The sequence below is a fragment of the Petromyzon marinus genome, chromosome 9 (assembly GCF_048934315.1).
Source record: "Petromyzon marinus isolate PM22_M1 ecotype Great Lakes invasive population chromosome 9, UKy_Petmar_22M1.pri1.0, whole genome shotgun sequence".
Classification (NCBI taxonomy): Eukaryota; Metazoa; Chordata; class Hyperoartia; order Petromyzontiformes; family Petromyzontidae; genus Petromyzon; species Petromyzon marinus.
This window is the reverse complement of record NC_133675.1, coordinates 2,986,448-3,003,911: the sequence shown is the minus strand read 5'-3', so window position 1 is coordinate 3,003,911 and position 17,464 is coordinate 2,986,448. Positions and strand designations below refer to the sequence as shown.

The 17,464-nt window shown below is 43.3% G+C and overlaps 1 protein-coding gene across 2 annotated transcripts; it reads right to left on the bottom strand.

Annotated features, from left to right (window-relative positions):
* Positions 1-2,101: 2,101 nt before the first annotated feature.
* On the bottom strand, positions 2,102-16,242 carry LOC116940699 (casein kinase I). 2 transcript variants are annotated; one of them, XM_032950854.2, is made up of 11 exons: positions 15,696-16,242; positions 14,840-14,946; positions 12,286-12,412; positions 11,935-12,033; positions 10,557-10,646; positions 8,981-9,120; positions 6,762-6,840; positions 5,878-5,952; positions 5,634-5,740; positions 5,138-5,283; positions 2,102-3,870 (listed from the first exon to the last, which is right to left on the bottom strand). In XM_032950854.2, the coding sequence occupies exons 1-11, from the start codon at positions 15,816-15,818 to the stop codon at positions 3,860-3,862; spliced, it is 1,104 nt and encodes a 367-aa protein (XP_032806745.1). In that variant the 5' UTR covers positions 15,819-16,242; the 3' UTR covers positions 2,102-3,859. The 2 variants fall into 2 exon arrangements, with proteins under 2 accessions (XP_032806745.1, XP_032806746.1); XM_032950855.2 differs by lacking the exon at positions 10,557-10,646 and having other exon boundaries at positions 15,696-16,240.
* Between the last annotated feature and the right edge of the window lie 1,222 nt (positions 16,243-17,464).

Genomic DNA, 17,464 nt, shown 5'->3' with positions numbered 1-17,464 from the left:
TCACACGGCGTCACAAAAAGTCAGACCCCCCCCCTCAAATATGACGTCACAAAGCTCTGCCCCCCCCCCCCCCCAAAAATATATAAAACATGCTTCAAATCGCTTTAAACTATTGTCATTATAGTGCGTATTTAATGTGGCGCTGCACTCTGGTGTTGTAGGAGAAAACGTATTAAAAAGTATATTTAATTAAGTAGAACGTGTTGTCTATATTTATTTAAAGTTGCGCATTTTGATGTGACGTCACATTTATCCCCCCCCCCCCCCTCTCGTCACACATCGTCACAAATGTCTGACCCCCCCAGGTGCGTGACGTCATTTATGGACGGCCCCTGATCGGCAGCAGCGGCGGTCAAACCATGATCATATTCATAACCGCCCACATAATCGCAATCATAATCGCGGCCGCCTTTGTTATCATCACCACCAGCAGCAGTTATCATCATCAGAATCAACACGATCATTAAAATATTATATCACGATCGTTAAAATAAACATCAATCAACACCATTGCCCTCATTAACATAATAAGAAACAAAGGCGATATATTAACAATTAACTGCGCATTATAATCAACATTATCACCATCATATTTGTCATCTTCACTTTGAACACCATCACCATCGCCAACATCACCAACATCACCATCAAAACAATTAGCAGCGCTACCACCGAATTAATCACCACCAGGTACCATCATTATTTTTTGTTATACGACCATGACAATCGCAATAAAATAATTCGTGTTCATTTGATTATATTCACGGCCTTAAGTAAACATTTATTCTATTCAACCGTGGTTGTCGAAAGTTAAACTTACCCCGCCATAGGAATATGGAATTCCACCAGTGACCCAGAAGCGCCGATGAAGATGCATACATGCGTCATGACCTCGTCTGATGTCGCAAGGTAAGCAGGGTGCAACCCTGGGTGGATAGAGCTTGAATAGGCGATCACCACGCACGGGACAGGTTGTTATAGGCTGCAGATCTACGTTATGAGCAGCAGAGGGCAGCCTAGCAAAATTGTACGGTACTCACGCTTCCACGTCTATGCTCCCCGCCCCTTCAACAACCATCAGTGACCAACGTGGTGAATACGGCCAAAAAGCCTTCCACTCCTCGCACGGCATGGCGAGGCCCTCGTCCAGCAGTGGGTTATAGCACAAGGGCTGTGTGCACGTGCATGAATAAAACACGTGTCCACGGCTTACTTTGGTTGCTTTCACCTCCCCCTTGGCTGCTGCTGCGTGATATTTGGTTTTAAGCAGATCTGGCGTGCTTGCCTATGGTGACTGCCAAATAATGTTGAGATCAGGCTACGAGGGGGCAGTACAGGAATGGATTATTGAACGTCTGTGCGGAGGTTTCAGTGCTTTCCCCTCGTATGCATGGTTGGTTTTTTTTCCAGGTACTCGACTTCTTCCCACATTCCAAACTCATTAATTGAATTGGTCACGCATTCCTTTCTAATATCCATTATTAATCCCAGGCCACCCTTGAATGAGACTGCTGTTCTCAATGGGTTATTATAATAAACGTATTGCGGTGTCTAACCCACAAACCAGCCATCTATATATATCATGCATGTCCTTTTGTTTACGTTACGGTGAGTGGATTGTACAGTACTAACTTCCTTAGCACCGTACGTAGCCAACCGTACGAATCGGAGGTGCGGGTTTGTAAAAGCAGCCCCGCGTCCAAGGTTACGGAAAACTACAGTACTGTATACATATTCAGAGCGTGGGCTGGTTGGAAACCTTTCGGTTCTCGACGCCTGGCCAACCTGCTACAGCTTGACAAGTTATCCATCCAGATTCGCAGGTGTTTTTGGAATGTTGGTAAACACGAAGCGAAGGCCCGTGGGTCGAAGTCAAGTGCAGAGTATAAGCTCTACCGACATCAGACCCCACAGGCGTAGTAGGCAAGAGTTTTTGATGTTATATTTGTTGTGAAACGTAATCTGTCGGGATCGTCAGCAGTCGATTAAACGTTACCAAAACAGACGAACTTCTAACCGTGGGCAACGAGCGCTTGAGATTAAACTCGCTTTAAAGAGAGGCGATGTGTTATGTCAAGAAGAAAATACGTCAAGTAAAGAGTTCAGCTGGAGAAGTGTTTATTGAAAGTTTAATGGCTATGCATACGTTGGTTTTCGCATTCAAACGTCGTTTTATAACAGTACATACAAAACACATGTCGGGGCTCTTTAGCATCGCATGGCACGCTCTCCCGAACATGGCATTGACTTCATCGCCCTTTCAAAGCCCCTTCCAAAGCCATCAGCAGTTCCACACTCACAGCAACACGACCATCCCCCTACCCCTTGAATGATGCACAGTAAATACAACTGCTAAGTAATCGTCCAAACCAATAAGTAATAAAAACTAAACTCACTGTCGATTTAAACGAGTGAAACCCATGTGCAAATCTATGTTCAAAACTTGCAATGGTGTGTAAACAAAACGTTTAACTTCTAATGTTTAAGCACACATTTATTTGTACAATAATTAGTCAACATCGGAATATTATAACTCTTTACAAAAAGTAAATGTCTTTTTCTTTAAATGCTCGTTACTAGGTTTTACATTAGTATACATGTAGCCAGTAAAGTATACATCAATGAGGAGAAAGATCAATATACTTCAGAACGCAAGTGTAGGCTGTAAGCACCAGTCAAGAGCCATTTACAATGTACAAGTGGTTCGGGTATATACCACGCCTTCAATTGTGTACATTCGAGTTTATGCAGTGTGATATGCTTTTCAAGCATCGCAACAAAGCTTGCAATTTCAAAATGACACAATTTCTGTACTTTATAGGCATGAAAACAGCATTTAAATCTATTATGTCCAACTGTTTGAAGAGCCCATTAAAACACTTGTTTAAAAAATCGTAATAGCTACACGCTGGCAAATTCAACTTAATGCATGATACCAATCGCATTTTTTGTGGTAACTGGCCGTTTCGGTGCAAAAAACAGAAACTGACTAAAACGTAATTCCAGTATTTAACTTATAAAAACAGATAATGGTATGTTGTGTCGCCACATTGGTGCAGAATGCCATGTTAATCTCCCTGTGCTTTGCCAATCCAGGATGTCGGTTACATTAAGCAGCAAGGATGTCATTCACAAACTATTCGACCAAAGGGATTATTTAATTAAATAAATGTAACCATGTTCACGTAAAGAAACGACAAGACATTACAATGGGAGTTTGGCAGCATCCTTAACAGATGCAATGATAGTTGCACGCCACTCCCTGAACAAATGGGATGTTGCCATGTACTTACCACCCCTGACCTTAGACCGATCACAAGTCTACCATATAACATCATCGCCATACCCAGTAATTTAATTTAACAAAAATGTGACATGGTATGATGGTGATGAGAGGCCATGCACATCAAGAATGAAGCTTTCGGGAACAGGCGTAGAAAAACCAAACTCAGTTTCAACTGCTCCAAATTAAGTGAAAACGTGTCTGAATAAAAAAAATTACATTATACAACTCAAATAACAAGCTCATGTAATGCAATTAGCAACTTTAGAATTAAGTTTTATTTAATTACTTTTTAACACACGGAAAGAGGGTGCGCTCTTATCTACATTCCAAGCATCCTTCACAGCCGGGACCTGCACGACCGAGGCACTGAGGCATTGCGCCAGGCAGCAGGATCTCCAGCACTGGAAAGGACAAGTCTGAGCAGGTTGTGTGGAGCTGGGCCAGCAGGGGGAGGGCCCGCACGAGAGAGCAACTCAAAAGGGGAGGCAGAGGTTTGGAGGGCCGCGCCATGCCGCCACTGACACATGCAGGTTTAACGTTTTGTGCGCTCAGTTTGCGTTCTTGCTCAGCAGCTCAGTAGCCTGCTGTGAACAGAAAAGAGAGCGTTAGCCACCCCCAATGACTGGAAATGGCCAAAGGGGGAAACTGTGCAGCATGCTTCGACACCGCACTTATTTGGTTTTTCTCCTGCAGGAAAAGAGCAAGCACTGGTATTTAAATAGATGCAGGGCAATGCATTAAAATGTCAAACTAGGCATATTACACTAATTCATACTTCATCACTCAAAGGGATGCTGGACTCTTAAAAATTGTATCCCTATGAGGTGTATTTGCCTTTTCATTCTTGATGAATACATTTACTGAACTTGCACAAATGTAAAAGAACAGTAAACAGATTATTTTAAGTGCCAGGTCCATCAGTTGCCAACATCATTGTTCAAAGGCAACAAAAACAGTATCAAGCTCAAAATTGAGTAGGATTAAGCTATGCAGTTGTCATCACGTCAAAGTCACTTAAAATAAAGTGTTTTCTATACACAGACTTCTTTGGTACCCTTGGTACTTTGTTCAACTTGTTGTAATTAACATTCATGGATTACATAAATACCAAGCAAAGCGCGGCCATTACCGGCACAGACATCCGCATCATGCTATGGATAGGAGAGCATGGCACAAGCCGAATAAAGCAGATATCCACGTAGGGAAAGCAAGAGACTGACAGCAAGAGTAGGACCAAGACAGGGACCGTGGACAGAGCTCAGCCGATGGTCTCAGCGAGCAGTAGTTCTAGGTGAAGTGCCTGGGGCCTCATGTCCCACGTGAGTGAAACAGACTCAGCAGCGATTTCAAGCAAGATCTGTCCACATCTGTGCAACCAAGGAGAAACGGAGAGGCCCTTTAGCCTGCAACAAAAGAATTGAGGGATAGAGCACCACTATTATCATTGGATACCCAATTGTGTTAATAGGCAGGTGCAGAGTGTACTGTGGACACAAATGTTTAAGTTCACCTTGCTTAGTCACCATGGATGACTTACATTTGTGAATCCATGCAACTAAGCAAGTTATAACTGCAGGAAGGTAACAAGAGTTTAGTAAAAATAGGGAGCGGACAATGGTAAAACAGACTGGAAGAGGTCCGAGAAGCAAAGTTTAATGAAAACAATTAGAAACCAAGGAAACATCAAACCCAACAAAATGTGACGACAGTGCTATAACATTGGACAACTATCAATCGATAAACGGCAAAGAAAAAAACTTATAAATATACAAAACAAAGAATATATCACACAGCTAAGAAGATCTCCCGACCCCCTTTCCTCAAGGCGCGCTTGTTGGTCACATGGCTAACCTTTGCTTTTTGATTTTTCAGCTGGCTTGCCGGAGGGGGTCGCTGCTGGAGGAACGGGTGGGTTTGAGGCTGCAGCAGCAGCAGCCGCAGCCTTCTGTTTGAGCATTGTCCAGTCAAACGTGTAGTCGTACTGGTGGTTCAGAGTCCTGCGTTCGTTTACGACACACAAGTACGCGCGCGCGCACACACACAGGGTTGGTGGTTTTAGCAGAGCAATGAATGACGTAGATACCAGCTCGATGAATCATTGGTGATCAACTCCTCCAAGTGTCGAAGCCCAGGTAAAATGCAAGTACGCACCCGCGAGCTAAAGCAGCGTCCATTAATTATTAGGCAAACAAGTGACGCATGCGATGATCCCTCGGGGATAAATATCATTCACTGCACATTCACAAAAGGTGTGTCAGAGCGCCACCAAAAAGAGAGTCTTGTGGTAAGCAAAGAAAAAGCGCAGGGGAGGGGCGACAACAGCCACTTGTGTGACAGTATTGCACACCTGAAGAGGATGCGAAAGAGCTGCCTCAGATACATGTAGTCTGGAGCCTCCTCAAACCGCAGACCACGGCAGTAGTTGAGGTACATGGCAAATTCTGCTGGAAAACCCTGCACACCACAACGAACCAATTAGCACAATACTGATCACCAAAGGATCACAGTTATTGGTGCATGACCAATGTAAGTTGTACTTATTTTATAATTTTGCTACAATAAAACGAATTCCACATTTGTATGCCACTTACCTTGCACAGGACCTCTACGGGCGTAGACATCTTCTTCTCGCTAATTTTCTCGTACTTCTGTTTCTTGGTGGCAGCCTGAAAGCAAAGGAAGGTGTTATCAAGTGCTTCAAATTCAAGTAAAAGCCAAAATTCAGGCAATGAATTAGTAAGTGGCGTCTGCATTCCATGTTTATTTTTTTCTTGTACATTTAATCTGCCACCGGTTGTATTTTGTCCGGTAAAATTATCTTAAAAGTTCATTCCAAATGAAATACACAACTGGGGATGTAAAGGCCAATTATAATTGATCAACGTCAATCAGATGGCAGCAGTTAAAAACTTAAGCCAACAGGGTAGCACAAATTTTGGAAGGCAGGTTTGGGCATTTAACGTATGACCATTATATACTTGTCATACAATTACATTAATACTGAATATAACGAATGAAAATAACACCAATTAATAACATTGAAATCTACCTATGTGTTGTTATACATTTACATACACACTTTTGAGTACAGCAAGCACAGTTGAATAATTCATCCAATGTTATGGTCAATCTGAACCCAAAAGATGAATCCCAGTGTGTACGCCTAACTTAATCCAGCCCTTATGCATTGGACACAAGCAAACTATTGTTATTTATCCATGAATCAGTGCTAAAATTATGGCTACCACCAGATGAGGCAAAACCTTCAGTACAAATTGATGTATGCAACGAATAGAAGCAAATTGCTATTTGATATCCTGTTAGGCTTTCACACCTATTGAAAAACACCAAAATTGTTTCACCTAAGGCAGTAACAATGACAATTGTAACACCTGCACTCTGGGCCAGTGGACTTGATCATTAAAGAGTTCATGTGAAACAATAATATTTTGGGGGAACTTGGGAAGAGATTCACCTTGAGGCCCTGCCAAGGGAGGCTTGTCCTGTTGAAGTACATTAAAACGTATCCCAGGGACTCCATGTCATCACGGCGACTGGTGGGGGAAGGCAACCGCAAATATTTTAAGAAAGGGGGAAAACAATATAAATTTAAATAAATGGTATGTAAACATAGGAAGTGTGAGAACTACATTTTAAAAATATTATTTTACCAGGTAAAGCCCGCTGAGCTGTATTGCTCTTTTTCAGAAGCAACCTGGCCATAATTGATAGCTCATCCACCAAGGGGATAGTCATGTGGAAATTTATAGCAGCCAAATACTCTAAATGCATGTTTCGAAAATGTGGAGAGAAATAACGTAGGAAATCCACACGACCACGGGGAGAACATGCAAACTCCAAATATACAGGCGTCAAGGGTCTGGATCCAACCCATGTCCTCCTGTATATCAGGCGAAGTAGTTAACATCTCACCACTGTGGCAAAATTTTAACTACTAATAAATAAATAATTCAGCAATGTCAAGAGTTTTCGCATACAACACCCTGCACACAGAATGGCATGGATATCTTCATATCACAATTGAGTAAGTAATTGTGATACTATAATTAGGATATGCTCACTACTTACCCCACACAAACCCTGGGGGACTGACACTGCAAGGGGGGCTCACTTAAATGTCTTTATAAAGGCACAACGAGCGTCTTTGCAAGGCACCAGTGGGCAATGAACTCCAACTTGGCACTCAGCAACCTACATGAGGCATGTACATATGTAGCTAATCTATTAACATCGATCATCACGCTCACAATACGTGCAGCAGTAAACTGAAGAACTCGTGACAAACACCTTGATCTTTTTCACATACCCTTGCAGCCACGACTGACTGTATATGCAAAAAGGCAAAACATTATTTGATCTAACAGAATAGCGACCTTAAATGAAAACAATTAAATCAAAAAATGAGAAATTGTTATATGCCTAGTACTATACAATGACAAAGGGAATAAGTGTTAATTGTCAAGATTGTAATTCTGTAATTGTGTACGATGATAGAGCGTAAAAAACAAGAGGTTGACGTCATCACTGACATTAAGGGATGAAAGCTGATTATATTTTGGTAATTTTAAAGACGTGATTATTAGGTGCACAAAGGCTAAATAAATATTAAACCATGAGCTCCAGACATTATCCACTATGCAAGCAGACTGGCAAACATGTTGGCTGCGATAGCAGTGTGACAGGAAACAGAAGCAGCTTTGTGTTAAGAACACAGGCAACAAGCAGCAGCTCTTAAGCATCCACGATACTCAAAATACCCTTCTGCAGCTAGTATAGCATGCATGGCATAACCCAACCATTCCTTGCATTTAAGTAATGCATATCAAAATTCTATTTTAGAAACATTATAAATGGGTAAAACTAATACAGCATGGCAGCATTTTTGAGAACTTTGGATTGCATTCAAACTGCAGTAAAATCGCTTGTCAACAACTTATACAACTGATAATTAAAATGAAGATGCCAATTCAGTCCAATAAGAGAGCCTCCATTTTGCAGGCCAACTCAGCTGTACAACGCATCATGGGCAACGAAACACAAATGTGCAAACAGCCGTTTGTAAGGTGTGCGCACACACCCAAGAGCACTAACAGACACTTAAATGCACACGGATACATTCTAATGCAGTGATGATAATCGACAGTGCGAAGCGTTAAAATTAGTTTATGAATTAAAAATAGTTTATGAATTAAAAATAATTTCATCTAAATATTTGATAGCCAGTCTTGTCTAACATTAAATTAATGGCATATGTATTAAACCAACTTGCTAAATTTCACGGCAATTGCTTTAGGGGTTTTGTATTTACTGAAAAAAATATTTTCATTGCTTACGTATGGACATACTTTTCTAAATTATTTACTGAAGAAGTGGGTTTTGGGCAGAACACATCGCTTTTAAAGATAATGGCCGGTGTTCGACTAAGTTAGAGAGGCAGTCAACGGAGGGTGGAAAAGCACCCAAAAGGATATCCACAGTGGAGATGGAGAAATTAAATCCGGTCTTGTGCAGGTGTTAAGATGTTATTGCTAGATATGGCAGTGAAAGATGGCTATTGTTTGGGGAGCTCTTCATCCAGCAGTGGTTCTCCTGGATGATGATGATGAAATCGGACCATAAGAAGCATACGGGGCTCCATTAAAAAGACAAGAACCCAGCCTCGAGTGGCCCTACCTTTGCTCAATTCCCAGATGGGCATTGATGCTGGCGTAACGTGCCGTGCCCGTCAGGTTCTTGTCCTCCCGGTATGGGATGTGCTGACGGGTTCTGTTGTCGCGGTACTTCTTTGCCAACCCAAAGTCAATCAAAAACAGCTGAAGAGGGAATGGCAACACTCGATCAAGATCATCATGTGCACCATTGTTCCCACACCAAACATCTTATCTCAGTTTATTTTGCTGTAAATCAGGAGTTTCAACCGTCCATAATGCAGGCAGGGCAACGATTCCACACGTGGGGGCAGGTTTACCTAAAATAAAAGCCCCATCTAAAAACGTTGCTGCTAAAATTACGTTAATGCTTTACATGCAAATATACCCACGCATTCAATATGGGTGCATGAAAGCCACCAGCTTCATTCCCGAGAACAAATTGAATCTTATGTATAAACGCCGCTCGTCCACACAAACTTACTATTTACATAAAAAAATCGAGAAAGCAGAAAAAAGCTCCAAACTATAATTAAAACTGTTTCTTTTGTTAATGCAGCTGCTTTGGCAATTTGGTACCTGAATGAACACGGACTCTCCACTCACCAATTTGAAAGATATGTTTTAAAGAAAACTAAGATTAACATCCAAACCTCAACGAAAGAGGGGAATGGTCTGCACACACCATCATTGAGTTAAAGATTTTATTTGCCAGAAAGGTACTTTCAATGCTTCTGGTCCTGTGCACCAAAGCTTACTTCACTGACTCAAAATATTAAGTGAAATTCTGCTGCACATACAAAATGACTGATTACTGCAGTGCATTGGCCTTAGATCGATCTTTCAACTGTCTTTGAACAGCAAAATACATTTGAGTTTATAATACATTTATGCAAAGGCACACTCTAAAAATACTTGTAAAAAGTTCAGTGATCTGTATTATTGTAAAATTTCAATATTTAAGAAAATTATTAATATTACTTAGAAACTAAAATGTGTATCCGATGCAAACACAGTTGTACATAAAATGCATAATCTGGTGATACCAACATTAAAACCAGAACCCTTAAAGACGCATATACCAACCTTTGAAACCATCAAGGACAGCCAACACCACAAAAGCATTCACATTACTTAAAAACGCACGCCCTCGCCACAACAAACAACTGCCATTCCCTCTCAACCATGAAAATGTCAACACATTAACACTGCAGTCTGCAGGTGGGGTTTTCACGTGAAAATGAATCAATTTTTTTTTTCTGAAAATAAATGTTTTAATTTAATTCAAATGCCTGTTCGAGTGATGGATGAAACATTTAACATTTTATAAACTTCACAATTGTGCAAAGTCGTGTCTAATTTCATGTAAATCGCACATCCAATTGAATTCCAACCTCACATTGACATTTTTCTGGCTTAATATTACATGCCCCGTGCTAAAAGTATAAATTCAACATCCCTAAAACTCGCAAACCTCGGGTGCAGCATTTAACTAACAACCCAATTCGCAATCCGGCTTCTGGAATAAACCTCGGTTATCACCAACAACATTTTTTTCATTTCCGTGATTACGATTTTTAAAAAAGCGAAACGGGGCAGACCTGTTGCAGTCCCGAGAATGACGTCTGGTCGAGACACTGGCTAACACACTGGGTGCTCCTTTTCCTCTTCCCAGCCGTTGTTTCCGTGCACTGGGCAATCAAAGATCGTGGCAATTTGTCAACATAGCCGAGCACGCGCGCACCTCTAGGGCGGCGCGGGGGGCCTTTGTTACAAAAATGTCGCTCGTCACACACCAGCAAGGGCATGCAGGTGTGAGGAAACACATTAGCATTACAGGTATCATAACATTAAATGGCACTTTCAGTCTCATCATGGGCTGATACAACGTTATAAGCCATCTTACCTTGGTTGAAGTTACTTAGATTTAACACAACATATGAAAAATATTCAGTATAATTTTTTTTTATATTTTAAATCATTTGCCAAGAATGCATCAATTTCAATTTGATATCCCAGCACCAGTTATGACAGCAAAATGACACATTTAATGAGCTGATCAAGTTTGTTTAACAAAATATTAAAATGAAAAAAACTAACAAAAATAATAAAAATAAAATAAAAACACATGTATAGAAACATCACTGCCATCACTGCTGCTGGTATGATATTGTCAAAATGGACACAGGTTGAAAGGTTGTAAGAAAGGTTACAGTACTCAAGTTACAAAGCACTTCAACCATGGAAGATGTGGCCTATTTTTGGCATCAGCCTCGGGAAGACTTTGGCAGGGAAGAGGAAAATGTAAAGCAATTATTCTTCAAATGCAGATATTTCGCTCAACGCGGGGGGGTAGATTTGAAACGTGAAACATAACATGACTGTATTTCTTGAAAAAAAAAAACAATCCGTCACTTTCGCCTGGACAAGGCTTATCTTGTAAATAACTCTAAGATACCTCAAAGGAAATGTCCTGCAAAAATGTCGTTTGATAAATAGCATCTCATAAAATTGAATGCACTTCTCTAAAATGGCACACGAGACACAGACGTGATGGGACCACGGAATAAAATCGCTAAAGGAAACTGTGGTCACAACGTACACCAAGCACTGGCACTCAAACCTTTCTTACAACCACCTACAACCCAGTCATCATGGCAGGCACTAAGCTTGCTTTCATGCAAAACTGCATCCTAAGAGTAACATGCATATACGCATATTAAAGCCGATCTCTACAAAGGTTTTTTTTTTACCTAAAAAATTGGAAAAACATTGTTGTTCATAAGTACATGCTCATGCCACTATATATGCAGGACATCTGAATTAGATACCTAAAACTATCTTTAAAACATGAATATATATATCAATTGCCTGTTGGTACGCAACACAAGTTATTATTTAGCCAACAAAGCGTTTAGCATCACGAACTGGCCACGTGTTAGGCGAGAGCGGGCTACGGAGATGAGCTCATCCGGTTACCTTGTTACAGTGGCGTCCAATCCCCATGAGAAAATTGTCGGGTTTAATGTCCCTGTGAATGAAGTTTTTGTTGTGGACATACTCAATCCTGCTGATCATCTGTGGCAAGAGTAAACACCACAAACGATTGTTGCCTTCATATGGTGCATTGCAGTAACGTTGTAACGATTATTTAAAATGTAAAGATTTTAAAAAAATCACAATTATACATTTAGTAGATTTAAACATTAACTTATGACGTAATGTCAAGAGGTTAACTTAAAGTACGGCAAGCCATCAAATTACACATAAATTGTGTGCAGTAATTATAGACTTACACCAGTGAGACAGGCACTAAACGGTTATAAATACCTGGTCGGCAAGCATGAGGACAGTTTTCATGGTGAAGCGACGTGAGCAAAAGTTGAAGAGATCCTCAAGACTGGGCCCCAGGAGGTCCATCACGAGGACATTGTAGTCCTTTTCCTGACCGTACCACCTGCCACACATTCACACAAGAGTGGGCCAGATGGTTCAGTACTTACCAAAAGGTCTAAAAATCAAATGACCTAGCATGGGAATAGCCAAGCGTGTGCATTTTGTGCAAGCAATTAAAACAAATACATGGAAAGCCTATAATATACCAACAACAATTATCCACCATTAGGTATTTGGCCAACACGATTATCCATCATTGGGTGGTTGAAGGGTTTATTGGACCTTTGTAATTGTGCAGTGCCATACCATATCACATTTTGTCCATGTTGCAAAAGTTTAATCTGGTTATTTAAAAAAAAATACTTGGAAATTAACATACGAAGCAACGCAGCTGCTCTCAAGTTACTTTAAATACACATGTAAAGAAATCAGCCACTTGTGGTCTCCGACGCAGGGCCCCTCCCCCTTGCCACACAATATGGAGAGCTCTGCACAACAGCTGAGACGAGGCAGCTACACCCACAAGCGACCCGAACAAGGAAGCCATATATGGAAATCTCAACCCCCTTCCTCCAATCCCCTTGGCTGGTATAGTCAGCACTGCTGACTCACGTCCGTGACTCCCCTCTCGCCTATTTTTTTGTGCAATGCCGCGCAGCAATCGCAAGCATGGCGCTGCATCGAATCATCGTGAGGAAGCCAGATCTAGGCCAAGCTCAACCAACAGCCATTTGGGCTTTGTGCGTGCCACCACGCGTCACGTTCCAAAGCAAAATCGGTAAATATGCGAGCCTTCCCCTTCGGAGGTAAAACTAAACAGAAACCCCTAACGACAAAACATAATTGCATTTAAATTTAAGTACAAATTACTGGCAAGATTTTAACAATTAAAAAAACACCCGATGTTAATATAATCCATGGAGCATGACGGTCATTCCATACAAATGAAATCGCTACGTAAACAAAATGGGCGAGTCTCAGTTCCGCATTCTGGTAAATGCTTTTGAAATGTGTTTGCCTACAAACAATGGGGAAATTGTCTGAAATGCTTCAACATAGTATAAAGATATTATATACTGTACGTAGTATATTTGTTACAGTATATGCATTTCGCATTACAGTATTCCTTCACATTTTGCCTTTAACAATCATGCCTAGAATCAATTCCAATTCATGGATTCAAAGTGCAATAGAAGCCAATAAACCACAGCATAATTATTAACTAGACACCATTAGGAAGAACTTCAATAGGACATCTAGGGCATATTCAAAGGCAGAAAGGAAAATGTACTTGGCAGCTGTAAGCCAATTTCAAATATTCCATTAACTGTAGAGCTACTCGCATTACATGCATAGCTTTTCCTTTTTCAACCAGCCCCAGAAGGAACGATCACAATGCTCAAGCACAAACTGTACTATAATACGTGCAAGAATGCATTGCACATTTAAAGGGTGCACAGGCAAATATGACAATGCAATGTAACGTAAAGAGCTTTACTGAGTCGGGCTAGCCATCTGTGGTCATAAATGTGCTGTATTTATCAACTTAATGGACGAAATAGGTTGATCTCATGCAGTCCGAAAATACTCGGAATCAATTTTAGTGAACCACCAAATTAATGTGGCGACAGCTTTCTTATGCAATTATATAAGAAGCCACCGTGGACCCTCAAGCCGGTGATCGTCTGCGATGGCAACAAGTTCAACCAGCCCTTTCGCCTTCCTAAGATTTATTTAAAAAACTCCAACACCTACAGCTTCTGTAAACACATGGCAACTCATGGGAGCTCACGTTAACATCCCCCACCACCCCCTGCTTGTGGCGATACGGCTTCTTCACGTTACACTTCACGTACACTTGCAGGTGGGACAGGAAGTGGGGCAATGGTGGTGGATGGGCAAGGCCAGCGTTACAGCTTTAGTCTGGTTACCCTTTCCTCTGGTTACGCTTCAACTGAGTCTTGTGCCCTTCATTATATATGTACATTGTAGTCCGTGTGTTGCCTTGAGGACAATCGTATTTTTGTTTGGTGCGCTGGTTTCGTTGTTCAAGTGGGTTGCCACATCATTGTTGTTGTTCTGGTCATGGTTATACCCCTGGCTGCAAATGGTACGAACATTGGAATTTTCACAACAGCTGATCCACAGCCAACCTATTACATTGATGGTCAAAAACCCAGTCGGACCTTTTCCTTATTTTATTCTTCTCAAACCCAAGGTATATTTAAAATAAGGTTATTACCCATTCGCACCTTAGCTACGACTTGTAGTACACGTATTTATGACAAGGTTGAGTGTTTGCTCAACTTAAAAAATGTGGCCAACCAAAGAATGACTGCTGCCGTATGACAGCACTGATATGTCATTTCGCGACCACACTGCAGGCAGCGGAGCGAGTATTTTTACCATTGTCAATGCAGACGAAAACATTAAATCAAGAAAGTGGGAACCCCCCCCCATGAGGCTTGGGTTGGCCATTGTCTCGTACCGAATGTGTGGGATGCCCACGCCGCCCTGCAGTATTTTGTAGAGTTTGCTCTCGTAAAGAAGCTGCGGGTGTCTCGCCTTCTGCGACTCCAGTTTCACGGCCACCTCCTGTGGAAGCGAACGTAAGAAAGCACATGAGTAATTAAACATAACTGTGCGTGTACACGAGCCAAAAAAAAAACGACGTGAGGACAAAAGCCACCATGAAACAAACCGGGAACCCATCACGTAGCTTGCTGGCCGCCTTCGCTGTCGATTGAGAGAGTGGACGAGCGAGGAGGCTTCTACTGACGAGAATGACGACCCAACCCAGAGGGGTTCGCATTTGCAACGTTACTTAAAACATTCGGTGTCAATACTACTCGATCATACTTAATGTCAGGAAATGATTCTCATAACGTGGAGTTCTCTCCGAAACGGCAAAGGATTTAGGCGGCGCGATGGAAGTCGGGGGTGGGTTTCTTTGTGTGCGGATTTGACGGGGCGAGGCGCTCTCGCTTTTTGATGGCTCTTATCGTCAGCACCCAGCACACAAAAATCCATTACCCCTCATCGTCGCTACCATCGCCACCATTTACAACCACCATATTCAACACTTGGGAACAACGCGAAACAGCTCATCCGCCCATTGCGACGGCATTCATACAACACTACTCAAAACACCTCATCGACAACCAACGGTGCTAGCAATCGGGCCCCCCCCCCATTACCAACACACCGCCCTCGTGAACAAAGCAACGCCGATAAGATCCCCGACGGGGGGGGGGGGCGCGAGAAAAAATATAACCCTGACAACTGCAGTCTCCCGCCCGCCCGAGGAAAAAGGAAAAAAAGGGCGGCAGGAGCCGTCGCGTTACCTCGCCGTTGGTGATGTTGATGGCGAGGTAAATGTCTCCGAACGATCCGCTGCCGATCTTCCTCACGAGCCTGTACTTGCCGCCCACTATGAACTCGGACTTGGAGGCGCCGGCGCTCGCCATTTTTCCAGCGCAAACTTTGCAGCCGCCGCAACAAAAAACGACGACGGCGACAACGACGACAGCGTCACGGCAGAGGGTGGGGACGGCGCGGGGCGGGCGGGCGGGCGAACGGCGGTGGGGTGTGGGGGGGGGTGCGATTATTGTTTAAAAACACACACACACAAAACTAGCGACGACGTCGACGCCGCCCCGTAAAATTGTCAACGGAAGTTTAAAAAAAATAAAAGACGGGTCGCCGTTGCGCGATGAGCGAAGGGTTGGGGGTGGGGCGCGGAAGGTCGCGGTGTTTCGGGCGCGCTGCGCGTCGACGTGGACCGAGTCGGTGGTGGTCGGGCGGCCGCTCGTGCGATGGGAGCGTCAACGCGCAGCCGCCATTGCGCGCCGCCTCTCTCGCCTTTCTTCTCGGGGGGGGGGCGCGGAGCAACAACCGCGCGGGACCCTGGGAGTCTGTGACGTCACTTCCGCTCTCCACCCCTCTCCCTATGAGCCGTGGGGATGAGGAGGCGAACCCCTGCCCCTTCACCTTCCCTCCTTCTCCTCATACTCCACGGCCATCTTGCTATGACCGCCCGCCGCGACCAATCGCGAGCCCACGCCGTGGTCACGTGCGCGCGCCGCGACCAATGGGGCGCGCGGCGGGAGTAACAACATGGCGGGTTGAGGCCAGTCGGAGGAGGAGGAGGCAGGGCAAGGAGGCATGCCACCCCGGTCGCGGTGAGGTAATGCTGCCCGTGTTGCCACAACACGGCAACAACAATAACCTCCATTCGCCACGAAGTAGCGGTGGCGTCGCCACGGCGCTTGTGCCAGGCTATGTGCACGTTTAGGCACACACACACATAGCTTGCCTCACCAACAACTGGCGTTTAACACGTAGTAGGCTTTCAAGACCACAATATCATCCATAATACAAGGTTTTTTTGGGATGCATGTGTCGTTAAACCCGCCACCACCCGACACAGCCAATTCGTCAGGTTTGTCACGTAAACAAAACACGCCAATGCGTTACGAGTACAGCACACCGATGCGTTGGAGAGCCAAGGCCACAACATTTACAATCTGTTGTACGACTGTTGCATTACTGCCGAAACGTCGTACTCGGATTGTTAATATTGTGGCTTGGCTCTCCAACACACCGGTATTGGTGGGTTTACGCAATGGAACAACTGGCGTGTCTGATGTTATTTAAAAAAATAAATCTTTTCTCACACGCCTGAGTTGCTCTCGCATATTCCCTCCCGCGTACACCAGCATGTTGTGCGCGCGCAAAGTTAAATAAATGTACAGTACAAACGTACGGCACTTATCAGCCACAAGGGCAAAGGGCCGCTCGATTCTGTGTGGCAGCAAGGAGCTAAATGCCAATGTTGAGCTCTGCTAGCCACGGCGAGAGGGCTTCAACAGAGAGTTGCTGGTGTCCTGCTATTCCTCGGTTGATGAAGGAACTTTTATTACAGTGGTCGACCAATGCGGTCCTTACTTGGGGGAGTTGCATGGCCAAAAACAAACCTGTTGTGGTTTATATATCTTCGTGAATGTAAAATTAATGACAAGGCACGGTTGTGTGGCCATGCAACTTAAACTATGCACCATTTCGTAAAGCCACAAGTACAGAGCCATACGGGATACATTTCAAGCGCAACAAA

Bases quoted from the DNA above. Each gene is read 5' to 3' on its own strand.
- LOC116940699 (XM_032950854.2), bottom strand. From the start codon at position 15,818: ATGGCGAGCGCCGGCGCCTCCAAGTCCGAGTTCATAGTGGGCGGCAAG. The intron at 14,947-15,695 runs GTAACGCGACGG...TCGCTTCCACAG, and splicing joins TCAACATCACCAACGGCGAG to GAGGTGGCCGTGAAACTGGA. The intron at 5,953-6,761 runs GTGAATCTCTTC...CTTTGCTTTCAG, and splicing joins TCCCTTGGCAGGGCCTCAAG to GCTGCCACCAAGAAACAGAA.